Source organism: Pollicipes pollicipes, unplaced genomic scaffold, assembly GCF_011947565.3.
Source record: "Pollicipes pollicipes isolate AB1234 unplaced genomic scaffold, Ppol_2.1 Scaffold_7231;HRSCAF=8579_pilon_pilon_pilon, whole genome shotgun sequence".
Lineage (NCBI taxonomy): Eukaryota > Metazoa > Arthropoda > Thecostraca > Pollicipedomorpha > Pollicipedidae > Pollicipes > Pollicipes pollicipes.
In genome coordinates, this window is record NW_023597034.1 from 11639000 (window position 1) to 11654674 (window position 15675).

A 15675-nucleotide genomic window follows, 5' to 3' on the forward strand; every position below is an offset into this window, starting at 1 on the left:
GGCCGTCAGCTGCACTGTCTCGGGCTGCATAATGTTGGATGCATCGGCCGTCAGCCGCACTGCCTCGGGCTGCATAATGTTGGATGCATCGGCCGTCAGCTGCACTGTCTCGGGCTGCAAAACGTTGGATGCATCGGCCGTCAGCCGCACTGCCTCGGGCTGCATAATGTTGGATGCGTCGGCCGTCAGCTGCACTGTCTCGGGCTGCATAACGTTGGATGCATCGGCCGTCAGCCCCACTGCCTCGGGCTGCATAATGTTGGATGCATCGGCCGTCAGCTACACTGCCTCGGGCTGCATAATGGGCAGCGACGACGAGGGCGGAATCAAGGATGCCATCAAGGTAGAGCATTCTAACTTCGTGACGCTACGATGAGATGGGAAACTGTACAAGCTGTGATGCGCCCATGTTGCGGATATTATTATTTTCTTCAGTTTAGTGACAATTTCATATATGTCAGAAAGAAACAGCGAAATTGCTTGTTTTTTGTTTGCTTGCTTCTATGCGTACGAAGCACGCTTATGTTTTGGGAGTTCGACATGGTGTTGCCTGTCTGGTCGATTTTGCGGATCCCGTCAGTTTTCCCTAACCGCGCGGCCCCTTTCCACCCAGGGGAGGAACTGTGTCCCCTGCGACCGCCCCACAGAGAGCCTCATTTGACCGCTGCGGGTTTCTACCGCGGCGAGAGAAATGTGGATAATGGTTTGCTGCAGTAAAAGCCCTGTATATAGCCTTGGTTGGTACGTCATAAACAGTGAAGATTGAACTAGGCATGTTCTTTCAACGGGAGACCTGAACCTCTGATAATAATAAGTCGTCCGTGTCACATTCGATGTCTGTTTGGAAATGACTGGTGATAGTTTACCACGGACAAAATTGAAAGTTCACTGTCAAAAGAAACTAAGGCAAAATTTAGGGCTATCGCTTTGTTTACCCCCAAAATGTGCTACATGTGCCTAAACTAGCCTACTGAACACAACGTGTATATGTGAATTATCACGGCTACTACTTGGTCAGTTATTTGAAGCTGCCTCCCATGCAGAGAACCGAAGTTCCATTGATCGCGTTGTTGCATTCCGATTGTGGGCGGCGTAGCCATACACCCTTGTCCAAACCAACGAAGGGGTGCACGCAAACGAAGCGCATATGGGGCTGTTTTCCTCACCGGAACTCAGTTTATTCTTGGCGGACAAAACGGATCGCATTGCAGTCCGTTTCATCGCTATAATTTTATGCATTTATCCTGCATTAACTCAGGTGGGCTATGATGTTTGCCGTGAGCACCAGCAGAGTTTTCAAGAGCTTTCCGTATTCGGCTTTCCGTATTTATTTCCGTATTCAAGAGCTTTCCGTATAAGATAAAACGGCATAACCGCCTGCCAGCCTGACATCCTTTACGACTATAAAAATGCGCAATGTTTTTAGGGAGGTGGGTGGTGTGCCATGGACCGCATTAGTAGTTATGAACTGCATGGCTGCGGAACACGTTTTCATACTCGTGGCGTGAAATCGTCGCGGCTTCGATGATTAATTTTTCGGGGAATGGGCTCAGCAACTAACCCATTTTTGCCATAACATTTCTCACTCCACTTCTAACAAATGATGCTTGGCCACGCATATAGTGAATGCGCTTTACCGTTGGAGTTGATCGAATAGATTGCTTCTTATCATGGTTACTGCGAAATACTATTGACAACTTTGCCAAAGCTGTGACCGGCGCTTTTGCCCAATCAGGAGAAGCGGTTTTATACTTGACTTCTACTCGAAATGGGGGTACAAGATGCCTGCTAGAAGAGGGAATCTTACACAACTTGCGTCAGATATGATCAGCATGAGAGCATTTTATTCTCAACAGGTGCACCACTTAAGGCTGGTCGGGGACCACAGCACGTTGACAGATCAACCGGCATCGGCATGGGATAATTTTGGTGTACTGATGGCATATGTGTTGTTGGTGATAGTTTAATGATGGCATTTTTCTTCGACCTTAACATTGTCGGTGGGCCATCACGCACAACACGATTACCCACTGCTGCCATTGCTGTCTTGGTCTTCGCTGGGGTTCAGCACGGTGTTAGCTGTAAGCCCATAGTCATGTCATTTGTGACCTTGCAGGCCAGCCGCCTATGAATTTTAACGCCCGCTCGGGTAGGGGGAGTCAGATTGACCGCCCCAAATATTTTTTTTCCAGACTGGTTACCGGACGGCGTGGCGTAGCCGCGCAAAATTATGCATAGCTGTAGACAATTGAATAGCGGATCGTTTGACAAAAAAATTGGCGTATACCTTGTAAGCTCGCTGACCTATGGCAGGTCAAAGTCAGGCGATGGTTTCAGCGAAGGCAATTTCTATGGAATCCTTCAATTTGATCCAACAACGAAGTGTTAGACGAAGACATACGTCTCTGAGATGCTTTCTTAGGCAACACAACAATTAAATGAGCAAATTACATTGATATAAGGTCAGGTATGAAGGTCACACCAAGGTCAAAACCAACCTGTTTTGTTACTCTAGGGCTTGCTGTGTGCGATAGTTTCTGGCGCTCATTTCGAATTTATTGATAGAAGGAACTGCATTATACATCTTCCATGGACTTCTTAGAGGTTAGAATAGGTCATTGACCTAAATTGACCCGGGTCAACATTTTGTTTTGTTAACATACTGCCTAGCGTAATCTTTGCCGCTTAGTCAAATGCAAAAATCAAAGCAATATTGTATACTTTTGTCCACCTTGGCTTTCAAAAGGTAAAACAAAGTCACTGACCTTTCATGAGTATGTGACCTTTTGCTTAGAAACGGTTATCTAGGTTCTGGGGGCATTTAGGGGACCAACCTGGAACTTGACATTTTTGACCTATTTTGACCCAAAGGCCATGGCCTAGGAACCTAAAACTTTGACCTAAGTGAGTTTATGTACAGGTCAATACACCCTGCAAATTTGGTGTATCAAGGTTTCTTAGTTCACGAGATCTCAGGGGGTCAAATTGCCCCCCCCCCTACCCGAGCGAAGGGTATCTAGCCGGCCACCCGGGCTCGTGTTAAGGTATAACGGCTACTGAATGGTGTATGCTATTTCCACTTGTCGGTGAGATGGGTCTGTAGGCGAATGCAGAAGAAGCATGTGTCATACCAGCCGATCTGGAGTGGCCGCCTCATTCAAAGATGTATTTGATCGAACAAATTTATATCAGCCGGCTTCAGACCGAGTATGGTTCGAGCTTCATTGGCATTTTAGCTTAGCGCTCTACATCCCACCGTCGCGCTTTTACAAAAAAAAAACAGCAGCAGCGTTGGTCGGCATGTTACCAAACTTTCACAGATTATTGGGCCGGCAAAACATTCTGAAAGATGCGATAGTAGTCGCGAATGGGGGTGCCGTACAATGCTGTGCAACGCAAGGCATTGGTGGTTGCCGTCGTGAGTAATTATTGACATTCTTGTGACGCAATCGGAGTGGCCATCGACCAGTGGCCCCGTGCTGTTCTGCATGCCAGTGGAGAGGCCTGCTGATATTCGCTTCAGTTACGCATCACACTTTTTCCAAGCCGCGTGATTCCACTACCTTTTAAAACAACAGCGTGACCTTTGAACATTTCATTTTGACAAGAATGTTAGCATTTTGTGTATTACGCCTGGCTTTGGTGTCAAGAGGGCATGCCACTATTCCAACAAGTATTCCTTGTCATTGGTTTCCAGGTTTCGATCATCACGTGAGTCCATCGCGCAACGGAGTGCCGGTATTTTGTAGCACTGCACACATGACAGTCACGTTCCCGCGCGTCATGTTCCAGAGTGCTCATGTTCGACTTCTTGGCCAAGATCATGTTCATACCCGTCCCACCCCGCATCAAAGGAAGCCGAGTGTCTCCGAAAGAGCCGGCGGCGCCGACCAACGTGAGTGATCACCGACTGGTCCACGGGCCGCTGTCCGTGACGGCCAAGCGTCGCCACAGCTGGGGCTGCGCTGCCGCGCGGCGACTCCGTGACCACCGCCTCCCCATCACCGCCGACATTCCCGGGGGCGCGCTATTGTCCAGCGGCCACCGTTCCCACGCCCGAGCAGTTAATCACAGCTGGTGTCGGCTGCGGTCGTGCCAGTGACTGCGGGCGGCACTAGGTTGAGCTCAGCGCCCGAGTAGGCCACTGAAGATTCTCCGAGGCGTGGGCTCACCTCTGCCCGTTTCATTGTAGGTCATATCACAAGCAGACCAGATTTTGCTCAGCATAAGGTTACGTTCCACGACTGGGAGCGCAAGCTGCCAAAAGGACCAATGTCAACTTTACTTTCCGACTCCTTGCATGTGTTTTGCAGCTACCGCCCTGTGATCTTAAGACTGTGAAGCGAGTACAATGTCGTTTCTCCAAAAGCTGGAGAAGACTTAACTTGAGGAGTTGTGTAAACCCAACACATCCTGGGCATTTTGAACATTGTCACTTCAACGTTTTATCTTCGCTTGTGACAAAATGGACTAAACACCACGATAAGGCGGTAGTAATAGCCTTCGAAGCAAATTCAGGAGAATAGAGATATACTTGGGTTAATATTTCGGCAACATGCCTTTATTGAAACAATGGCAGAAGTGGTTTCTACCCGAGGAATAAGGCTATTACTACTGTCTTATCTATGCGAATAATGTTCCTCGCTAATGCACTGAACAACTCACATAATTTTAATACGCAACAATGTAGAGCTTCCAGTGGGTGCTCGCCCCTTATTGGGCCAGTGTTAATGCCAAAATGAAATTCATTGCAAAAATACACCGTTTGAGCCAGTGGAATATACCTCAGCTTTCTACACATTTAACTCAAAACAAATTTTGATAGCCTCAGTTCCTTGACGGAAGCCCTGGGTTGTCGAAGGTCGTGGGTCCGTGGGCCGCGCGATTGCGTCGCTCAGATAGTTAACGTCATGTATGCGTAAGCCAAAAATAAGCTGGTTGTGGGCACAAAAAGCCATGCTACACAGGCGACACGTCCCAAAACACCTTAAAATCATCATAAATTCATCATCATCGACGCCCCTCCCACAATGCCGTCGACTGAATAATTGAATGCCGTCGCCAGTCGGTTGTTTAGTGTTTGTACAGGTACGCTCACGACCCGCCTTTCAGGTCTCACAATGGGTCAATGTCTTTTAGGAGGCGTGGGGACCAGTCAATGGCAGTGCAAAGGTAAATCCATGGCGTTGCATTGTACGTTATGTCCTTGGTAGAAGTTAGCTTAGAGTCCTTGCTTCGCTTCGCATCGTGCGTCACAATGCCCGTCGATTAATGGTCTGTTCATACGGTTTTTCTACGCGAGTCGGTAGCGACTAAAAATGATGACGTCATGAGAAGGGTATGACGCGTGATGCTTATCAAACTGCTCAAAAGCGGTACTCAAACTGAGATTCAAGAAGATGTATTCGTCACAATGTAAGTCATACCTAAGGTTCACATGCTCGCTTAAAGCATCTTCAATATTTAGGTAAACAAGAAGGCTCCAATGAATGAGTCACCGGTTATCGTGTGCACGTACGGTCAATGTGGGTGGGTTTTGTGACAGGCATTCAAACATGTTGACGAAATTCTTTGCATTTCTCCTTTCTAAAAGTATTTCCGGCTTGACCAAACGGAAGGAGAGAAAGGAAAGCATGTCCTCTTAGCAAAGGTCACGGCTGACGTAAAGTATGACGTATTCAACAAAAGTATGACGTAGGCAGAGACGTGACTCAGAGCTGGGAGCTATACACGCGCGCCCGGTATACTTAAGAAAATGCCCGTATGAACAGTCCATAAAAGGCAAGAAAAGTTATCTTCTCGTCATATTCTCATTCTTTTTCAGTGTACGCAGGCGAATGTAGTTTGTCCCTGTTGAGGTGAATCCTCGTGCTTTTCCCCGTGTGAGTGTCGCATGCTCTTACCTTTGTAAAAGTAGGTTGCTTTTCATTCACGCAGTAGCGCAGTCACAGTAGTAATGCACGTGAAATTGTGCACCAGTGCCACCAGCGTTACGTTGTTGCCATGACGTAATTTTCGCCCAGAAGTGCAGGACTTCGTGGAACGGAGTATCATCGGAGGCCTGTCCATGGGAACGATTTCTAAGGAAACAGCTACTCAAGCTTCATTTGTCTTGTTGCCATGGCCATATAGTAGCTCTCGATGTCTCCTCTGGTTTAGGGCTATCTTAACAGCAGAGCCGCAAGTCGATGTACAGTAATGTACCGCAAGTTGATGACGTCATAATAGAAATACGTGCCTCCTTGTTATGGGCATTCCTTCGCGTTAGACGGGTGCGATTAGTGTCGGGGATGTAGTATCTTGTGCAGTGCAGTGGAAGGCCGTCCCAACTTCCTGCTATGCCTGCTTCCAGCGCATCAGCAGTGCCTTTACTTCATCAGCTGTCTGCGTCCATCGATTAACATATCAAGAACCCCGAGCGCTGGCAACAATGAGCCTCTCCGTGTTTTAGGAAGCCTTAATATAAATGTTAGTGCGAATTTCTTCCTTTTCCCACTTACGTGCGGCGTTCATCCGCATGAAGCATTGTACACACCATCGTCTGAACGCTCCTGAGACAGCCGACCTCATTTATTTTATTTTGTTCAAAGTACTCGTTATGCGCTTGGTAAAAAGATCGATAAAGGCATTGTTGGAACGACCAGGCTGGAGGTCGTGGTAGGATCGCAGCGCAAGCTTGGAACATTACTCGGTGGAATGAACGCAATTTGTGCCAACTTAAGTTAATTCGATGATGAGTGGCGTATGCCAGTGTCATTTGCGTGAGAGCCTCAGAAGTGTTCAGCTCGGAATAGGACACACATGAGCTCCTTGTACAGGTATTTTCCTGTTTACCCAAGCTCACAAGAGTGTGTCGAGCTTACAAGCTACAGAAGTGTGTCGACAATCAGTTATTATGGCCACCATTGGCATGTGGGGTGAACCCAGTTGTATATGTGCTCCCTTTTTAGCAGTTCCGATGAAAGCCTATCATGTGATTGTTTGGTGTCATGGTCATTGCAAGGCAAAAATAGCCCAGTTCACACCAGCACGCCTGTGGAGGTAACCGTGGCGACCGCGAACGGCGACACCTGGCAAGCTCATTTTGCGACTGTGACAAGGTTGAAAAACCCGTGTTCGCAAAGCCACTACAACTAATAAAAGCTTGCCTTTTATCACTCTTTCACGAAAAGCTACATCGTAACATTCGTATATCGCTTTTTGTTATAACTTGTCTTGCCTGCTTCCCGCCTGTGCCCGTCATGTACGTGACTGGCGACTTTTATCAGGTAAAACCAATACGCTCCAGTACCGTCCAAGATTTATTTACCAGAAAACAATCGTCAATCGTCAGTCCGCTGGATGACGGAATGCGGAACAGTGTCCGAAGGTCATCTTGATGGTTGCTGGCTTACATGCCGTATAGAGTGATATGTAGGCACATCTTACAGGAGAAGGGGAATCAACATATTGTTATGATGGGCGGGCTAGAATTAATCTTTAGTAGACTAGAGGCGTTTAACCAAAATGGGGTATATTAATCACAGGAGCATATGGGCATGAAGTCATCCAAATTTCCCACATCGCTAGAACATGTTCGGTAAGGGTACGCGGCGGCTATAATCCCCAGGAGAGGCAGCAATCGTCGGTAACAACGGCCACTAAAGATGTGTCAATATCGTTAAAAGCGATGTTGACGAGGACATGCTGACGTCGCGCAAACCGACAGCGGAGAGTAGAAGGACCGGAGTCGGAGCCAAAGGGAGCGGAGGGTGAGGAGCCAGCTACGTCGCGAATATCAACGAGAGCTGGCTTACCTTCCTCGGCGCCGCCCGGACCACCATTGACTCACTGCCGACCCTGGCCCCAGGCGTGACCTTCTCCCCGGTCTATGATTGGCCGGGTCACGTGACCACGTAGCTTTGAGAACAGGCGCGAAGATAAAGGTCCCTTACAGAAAAACGCCCGCCGCCATTGAGATCCGAGCCCAACACAGAGTGCGTACGCGTTCACAACGCAGGCGCTCTAAACAACTGTACCATTGGGACGATGCTAACGACGCCGGGACAGAGGGAATCAATCACGTGCACGATATGTTTTGGCCATGAGCCTTCTTTAGCACTGACCAATTTTAGCATGTCTGACAACGTTTGGCACCATGCCTTGTTAGCAGCAGATCCCGGCCAGTTTCCAGGAGGTCCTGTTGGCAGCAGATCTCGGCCCAGTTTCCAGTAAGCCTTGTTAGCAGCAGATCCCGGCCACTTTCCAGGAGGCCCTGTTGGCAGCAGATCCCGGCCACTTTCCAGCAAAGCTTGTTAGCAGTAGATCCCAGCCAGTTTCCAGTGGTTATTGTTGGCAGCAGATCCCGGCTAGTTTCCAGCGGGCCTTGTTGACAGTAGACGATGAGAAAGTGACGCTTCTCGATGCTGATGCTTAACTCCTTGCTTGTGGTGAGTAGCTGGGCGCAGGTTTTCCGATTGGGGTCATTGGCAAAGAGGAAATGAAGTTCCTGGAAAACACGCTGGATGATGAAGTACAGCATTGTTGCAGGTCTTCACTTTGGTTGCTTGCGTGCATGCGACATGAAAATAGAAGGTAGCTCTTATATGGGTCGGAGAGGCGGTAGACCTCTCGGCCACCTGCCGTATTTAGAGCTGCCGAAGAAGTGGGCAGGGCTTATGGCCGAAATAACGATGTTGAAATTCTCCGTCAACCGTTTTTTTATGGATTAAAGGTGACGTCCGCCCCCCGAACTCGAGGGAAACGATCGAGACATTTCTAAAGCTGCTTATAGATGGTGATTTTATGCAGGGGATAAAAAGTGTACATAGCTTGCTTACCAGGCATGCATCGTAGCTGTGGTAGCGGTTTTTCACGTAAGATGTGGCATTCAGTAATGGATTATTGGGCAGGGCCTTGTGCTGCTACTGAGCAGCTGTGTTTTAGGTACGCATTTGCTGCGTATTGTACACGTAGAATCAATGTAATTATACTCAAACAAAAATTATGTTTCGCACGAACTTGTAATGACTTCCGTGTCAAACTTCCGTGTCACTTCAGTGTCTTCCGTATTCCGGTTATGGAACCGAATACACTTACGCTCGTTATGGATACAATTTTTGGCAGTTGTTATTTGTTTTTCACCGCCCAACTTAAACTGATACGCAATATTTCTTCCTTGAAATCTAGTGGTGGCGCATCTGAGTTAGCCTGTAAGAGCTACTCCACGCTGTACAGTATGCAGGTCATCAGCCATCAAGACGCAGAATACCCTGTGCGGGTGCACTTGCGTGTGCGCGTGCGTGTGCGCGTGCGCGTGCACGTGTGTGCGCGCGTGCGTGCGTGTGCGTGTATGCGTGTGTGTGTGCGCGCGTCCATGCGTGCGTGTGCGTGTATGTGTGTATGTGTGTGTGTGTGTGCTTGCGTGCGTGTGCGTGCGTGCGTGCGTGCGTATGTGTGTGTGTGTGTGTGTGTGTGTATGTGTGTGTGTGTGTGTGTGTGTGTGTGTGTGTGTGTGTGTGTGTGTGTGTATGTGTGTGTGTGTTCGATGTCAGTGGTGTGGCAAATGCTTTGTGACCACACACGTGACTGGAGGTAAGGTGAGGTAAGGTAAGGAAGCTTCGGCAACGGCATTGTCTCAATGCGATAATTTGTGTTTTGCTGTTAACAGTCAAACATGTTAGAAACGAGTGGACAGAGACCAGGGGCAAACGGGAAAGCATCAGCGGTTGGGCCTTGCTGAACCGTGCCGGCTGTCCCGTCTAACGCTGCGCTGCCCGTGGACGATTCTCCTTTACATCAGGCCAGTGTTGTCAGAATAGTGTACACGGACCGGCCCTTTGACCACAGGAGTTACGTGTGCTAGAACACACAAATGCTTCGTGTTCCGTGCAGACGGCTGCCCACAGTGTTGTGGGTGTGCTGGGTTGTGTGTGTTGTGAGCAGGAGAGCGCGGACTACTTCCAGGCGCGACCCCGGACTGGGCGGCCGCTCCACGACGACGGGAGGATCTCGCAGCGCGACCTGGAAGACTTGGCGGCCAGGGTGCTCGGCCCGCCCAGCGGAATGCTCCAGACTCTGTCCGACAGCGGCAACCATGCCGGGGTCAGAGGTCAGGCTGCACGCGCCCGACAGCCTCACACGAGGAGTGGCAATAACAACAAATGACAACGATAATGATTATGATAACATGATGTGATTTGAAAACATCATTTAGGACAAGCACAAAAATATGCCAGGCCGATGATAGATGCATCATAAAATAGATATCATAACGATAAGTAGACATAAAATTTACGTATTGAGGTAGTGGTAATGTAGAAAGCCAGGCTGTTTGTCAACTTGCTGGCCGTTCAAGTAGTATGCAAACTGAGCAGCTTATGGTTTACAGTTTGGTTCAACCTATGGTTTATAGTTCTGAGAAGCGTACAGTTTACTTAGGCAGCTTGTGATCTGCCTGATATTTAATCTCTACTTACCTACAGTATAATGATGCATGTTGAATCGTATGGAAACTAGACTTTGTGTTTGAGTTGCCCAGCTGACGTACAGCAGCACGCTCCGCCTCTCACTGTTCTTCCGGCTGCGTGGTGCGAGCGTCTTGGGGGAGTGCCACAAACAGGCTTTTCCATATCGTTGAAAGTTTTAGCGATCGATCGCGATCGGTGGAATTTGTGTCTAAGGTCCACGACCTAACCAGGCCACAAGTGCCACAAACAGGCTTATACACATCAGAATATTTTACTTTGTGGGAGAAAGTACAGGTGCCCCACATGCCGCAAAACATTCTGCTTTTCAAGGTTTTGGGGTGTCGCGATGTTTCTTCCAGGATGTCGGGCGGTACATCTATCAGCTGTGCGTGGGACAGGTTGCATCCGTGATACAATGCACCGACAGCGATGTCTGTGACAGATTTGCTGTCAATAATGTCATTGATTGATGTACTACCAGTGATTGGCGGACATGATTGCCGTGACATTTGTTATCTAGAAAATAAGTTTACATTTATAGTACCCATGTGTATAAATCGCACCTGAGCAAGCAAAGCCAAGAAGGCAGCAATTGTTAGAAAGCACTGGCTGATTAAAAAAGAGGCAGAAATATGTTGTGTCGCAATCATGACAAGTTGCAGTCTAGCAGAGACGGGCGTATTTTGTTCACCTTCCGTACCACATTCCTCCTGCTCATTTACTCTCACCTACTTAGCCTACTCGCTGCGAAAGAAACATTAATACAACTTACCCCGTCATTTGATGCAATTTACCCTAAGGTGGGGCTGCTGTATTGTTTGAAAGGGCTTCATTTGGAGGTCATTCACCAAAAGACAAAGGCGTTTTCTCCCAGATTTAATCAGTATTTATGTAGCTCAAGACTTGAGCTATTTGCAGCTATAAGAATATTAGTCCTGTCCACATTAGTTGTGGTATTACGGAGAGTAGAAAAGACTGCCACAGCTCTTCCTACTCTACCCTGCGTTAAGGAGTTCAGCCGACGATGTCGGAGCATCCCGGACTGACCGGTCAGCGCGGTGCTGGATATGACGTTTCAAACTGGCATACGCTTGCTCGCTGTGTAAAACTCCATGTAGGAATGTTGTGTTCCCTTCAGCCACGAGTTGATCTCCTGTCAGTTATATGGGCTGTTTCAGGACGAACGTGATATGGCTATATCGCCGGTAGCATTTTAGGAACTCTGGCATCACGACTTATTTCCTACTGAGCGAATTTGTGCTGAGTCGCATTACAACCACCTCAAACCGCTGCATGTGATGAAATACGAGACTTACAATGATCAATTTCTGTACTTATTCTGATCACCGGCGTAATGGTTCGCATGAGCCTGCTAAAATTGTGTTAGCGCGTCGCATCTTAGATGAACATGGCGCCTGAAGCTCAAACCGCGGCCACGACTCCGATAATGTTAGCACTGGACAAGGTATGTGACGTCGCGTTACCACGATGAACAGTGAAATGTTGGCGGACGGTATTCTGTCATGACGCGACTGAGGCGGGGTCAGTTATGTGGGACTTATTTTTAAAGTGTTTTGAATTAATGATCGTCGAGTCTTGTTCAAGGTAAAACTGATGCGGTCCTGAAGGTTTGCCAGATTGCGAAGATCGCCAGAGTAGAGGAATGGTGCATTGTCTGCGTTTGACTGAACTTTTTTTTGCAAATAATGTTAAGCTGTTGGTACAAATTTAAAAGAGGGTACGACCCGAAGTGGACTCTGCACAACCTCATGAGCGTCTAAACAAATGAGGATCCGCTACAAAGCTTTCGGCGACCGCCTAGCCACCCGCCACAGCAGTGGAACCACTGAGGCGACCTTTTGGTCGTCAGGTGACGTCGCAATGGAGGTTTGAAATATCTTCAGTGGGCAAGGGTTCACTAGCGGAGGCATTACACCGTTTCGATGGTTCCTGTGCCGTGGGTCTAACATTGATGCTCATGGTTTGCTTCAGCTCGTCCACTCTTAAATCGGTAGGACGGGGACATGTGGTTCTTACAAGACACCGATGACACCTGGCTTTCGACCCACCTGCTGACAGTGCCTCCGGGCCACCTCAGATCAGTCCCACCTTGCCACCTCAACGTCTTGAAAATGCATCATCGCGGCCCTTTGTGCAAGGAAGTTCAGTTGGAACAGTATTTGACGTTTTGTCTAGCGACAGATCGGATGGTGCCAGTGTGTCAGCTCTGAGGACATCCACTAGCACCATTCAGTGTTGTGTTTGCTCGCAGACTGCAGTGGGCCGGCGTCCTGAGCGTGACTCTCTGCCTATCGATGTTAAGATCGAGATACTGAGTCACTGAGTCCGGCGTCTTTGTTAAATCCTGCGATGAACCTTGAGAGACATTGGCCTTGTTTGTATTTGTTGTTTTACTTGGCTCATATTCCTCGTGACTGCAAAAATGATGGCATTGAAGCGGCAGCAGCTACTTGGTCTCAGAACCCCTGTCTGTTGGATGTTTGATTCTCAATACGCTGCGTGCAGCTGTTGGTGAGCAGGCCGCCAGGGACAAGGCTGTATAAGGCCAGGGCCGCCATCATGACGTCATCGCCTTGATGGCAGAATTTTCCGTGTGGTCCTCGAAACTACTTGACGAAACCCTGACGCCAGTTGATGCAACATGTTTTTTCAGGCGAGGTAGGCTCGTGTGGTTGTAAACGTCGTCCAGCATGATTTCGACGGTTTCCCCGGCTGGCACGTTGCGAGAAAGACGTTTTACGTCCATCCACGCTATCAGTCCAGCAAGCTGATCAGCTCATACATTGTCCAGGAACCCGTTGGTTATCGGCAACCTTGGGGTGGACTTTAATAGTCATGTCCTGCGCATGGATTTTTACATTCATTTTGATGTAACATCCCTGCTTAACAATACCTGAACTCACGGTAACACCCAATATTTTTACTTCAGGCATTGGTTGCAGCCAAGCATATTCTGATTTCACTTATAATGGAGCACAAGTTTGCAATGTTTACCCATGATTTGCGCTAGCCCGAGGAAACTGTTTGAATAGTTTAGGTAACTAGCCCTTTCCAGGGCAAAACTAGATGACTTGCGTTACAGGGCAGCTTTGTAAATGGAAAGAATTCCATTCGCACCACGCGGTAGCTTATGAAAAAACCTAGCGTCGAAAACTGTGTCGGTCTATAGCATCTTCACTCACCTGATTCCTGCGTTCTTCCCTCACAGATCTCTCGCGCGTTCTGTTGTCAGTTGCACAAACTGGACTGATTGCAAACAATGTCTGCTAAACGACCAGCTTGAGGAACTTCTGTGTTTTTTGTCGTCACTCCGTAGTTATGCTTATTGCACATATATGGGTTCGGCAAGAGAGTGAATCCATAATTCGATATATGGTCGTCTAAAATTACGTAAGTTTTTAAGCGCACGTGCGAGGAAACGTTATGCATATGGGTAAGACGGTGTTAATAGACTTATTCCTTCTAGAATAAAACGGCACAGAGGACAATTTGGTTTTGATAAAGGCATGTAGCCGAAATATCACACCTTTCTCTCTATTCTATTTATTCTAACGAGTACATAGGCTATGAATACTGTTGTATCAAATGGGAGGATTAGCTAAATTTCGTCTCCCTTAGTGCGCTGAACATCGCAATGACACCATTGGTGCGAATGTCCGAAAGCAAATATGTCCAGAGAGCTAAGGTGATGATGCATACCTTTGCGTCGATGCGGCGGGTTGCGTTCTGCATAGCTGTAGACAATTGAATAGCGGACCGCTTGGGATCAAAATCTAGATGTACCTTGTAATGTTGCTGACCTATGGCAGGTCAAAGTCAGACCATGGTTTGAGCGAAGTCAATTTCTGGGGAATCGTTCAATCTGATGCAACAACGGAGTGTTAGGCGAAGCCATACATCTCTGAGATGGTTTCTTAGGAAACAACAGTTGAATCAGCAAATTACATTGACCTAAGGTCAGGTATGAAGGCCAGACCAAGTTAAAAAACAACCTGTTTTATTACGCTAGGGCTTGCTGTATGAGAAAGCTTCCGATGCTTATTTCGAATTTATTGATAGCAGGAATCGCATTATACATCTTCCATGGACTTGTTAGAGATCAGAATAGGTCATTGAACTAAAATGGCCCGGGTCAATATTTTGTTTGTAGAAACATACCGCCTAACATAATCTTTGTCGCTTATTGAATTGCAACACTCAGAGCGATCTTGTATGATCTTGGTCACCATGACCTTCAAAAGGTACAAGAAGGTCACTGACCTTAAATGAGCATGTGACCTTTTGTTTAGATACAGTTATTTAGGATCTAGGGGCACTTGAGAGACATTCCTTGACTTGGACCTTGTTTGACCTTATTTGACCTGAAGATCATGACCTAGGAACCTGAAACTTTGACCTAAGTGAGTTCACGCACAGGTCTACACACCCTGTACATTTGGTGTCTGTAGCTTTCTTAGTTTCCGAGACCGTAGCGGGGTCAAATTGACCCCCACCCGAGCAAAGGGTATACAGCCGGCCACCCGGGCGCGTGTTAATTAATGCACTGGCTTTGTCAATCAGAAGCGCCCTGATGTGTAAGGACCACTCTCTTACAAAAGATTTGTTTGATCATTGGCTGCCTTTAGGCATGGCAAAGCCTGATAACTTCATTCGGCGAAGCTACTGTAGCACTTGGTGGCATGCGGGCCGCGGTGGACCGTTGACGAAAAGCTTTGAGGGAGACGGATAATATTTAGGTACCCTGTGTTGCCACAGGGAACAATGAACCATGCACCTCCATACTTTTTTCTTGGTCTAATTTCCCGATGTTTGGCAACAGCATGTTCTTTCAGATCAGGGCCGGTTACCGAAAAGCTGACAGTCTCCCTCCCAGCCAACAAGAGAACATATGAGCCAACAAGCCTTGACGTAGGTTTTTTTAAAGCGGTTTATAACGGTGCATTGCCTTGCACAGTACGGTTGTGTGTGTGGGTGGGTGTGTGTGTGTGGGTGGTGTGTGTGGGTGTGTGTGTGTGTGTGTGTGTGTGTGTGTGTGGGTGTGTGTGTGGTGTGTGTGTGTGTGTGTGTGTGTGTGTGTGTTGTGTGTGTGTTGTGTGTGTGTGTGTGGGTGTCTCTCTCTCTCTCTCTCTCTCTTCTCTCTCTCTCTCTCTCTCTCTCTCTCTCCTCTCTCTTCTATCTCTCCTCTCTTATCTCTCTCTCTCCTCCT

General features: G+C 47.9%; 1 protein-coding gene across 1 annotated transcript in view; it reads left to right on the top strand.

Moving 5' to 3' along the window:
• Positions 1 to 15675, top strand: part of LOC119109391 (neuronal acetylcholine receptor subunit alpha-9) — an 85871-nt gene that overhangs the window by 18467 nt on the left and 51729 nt on the right. The window contains exon 9 of the mRNA XM_037233006.1: positions 3793 to 3895. Within this exon, the coding sequence (XP_037088901.1) occupies positions 3793 to 3895 (103 nt within the window). The remainder of the gene's footprint in view (positions 1 to 3792; positions 3896 to 15675) is intronic.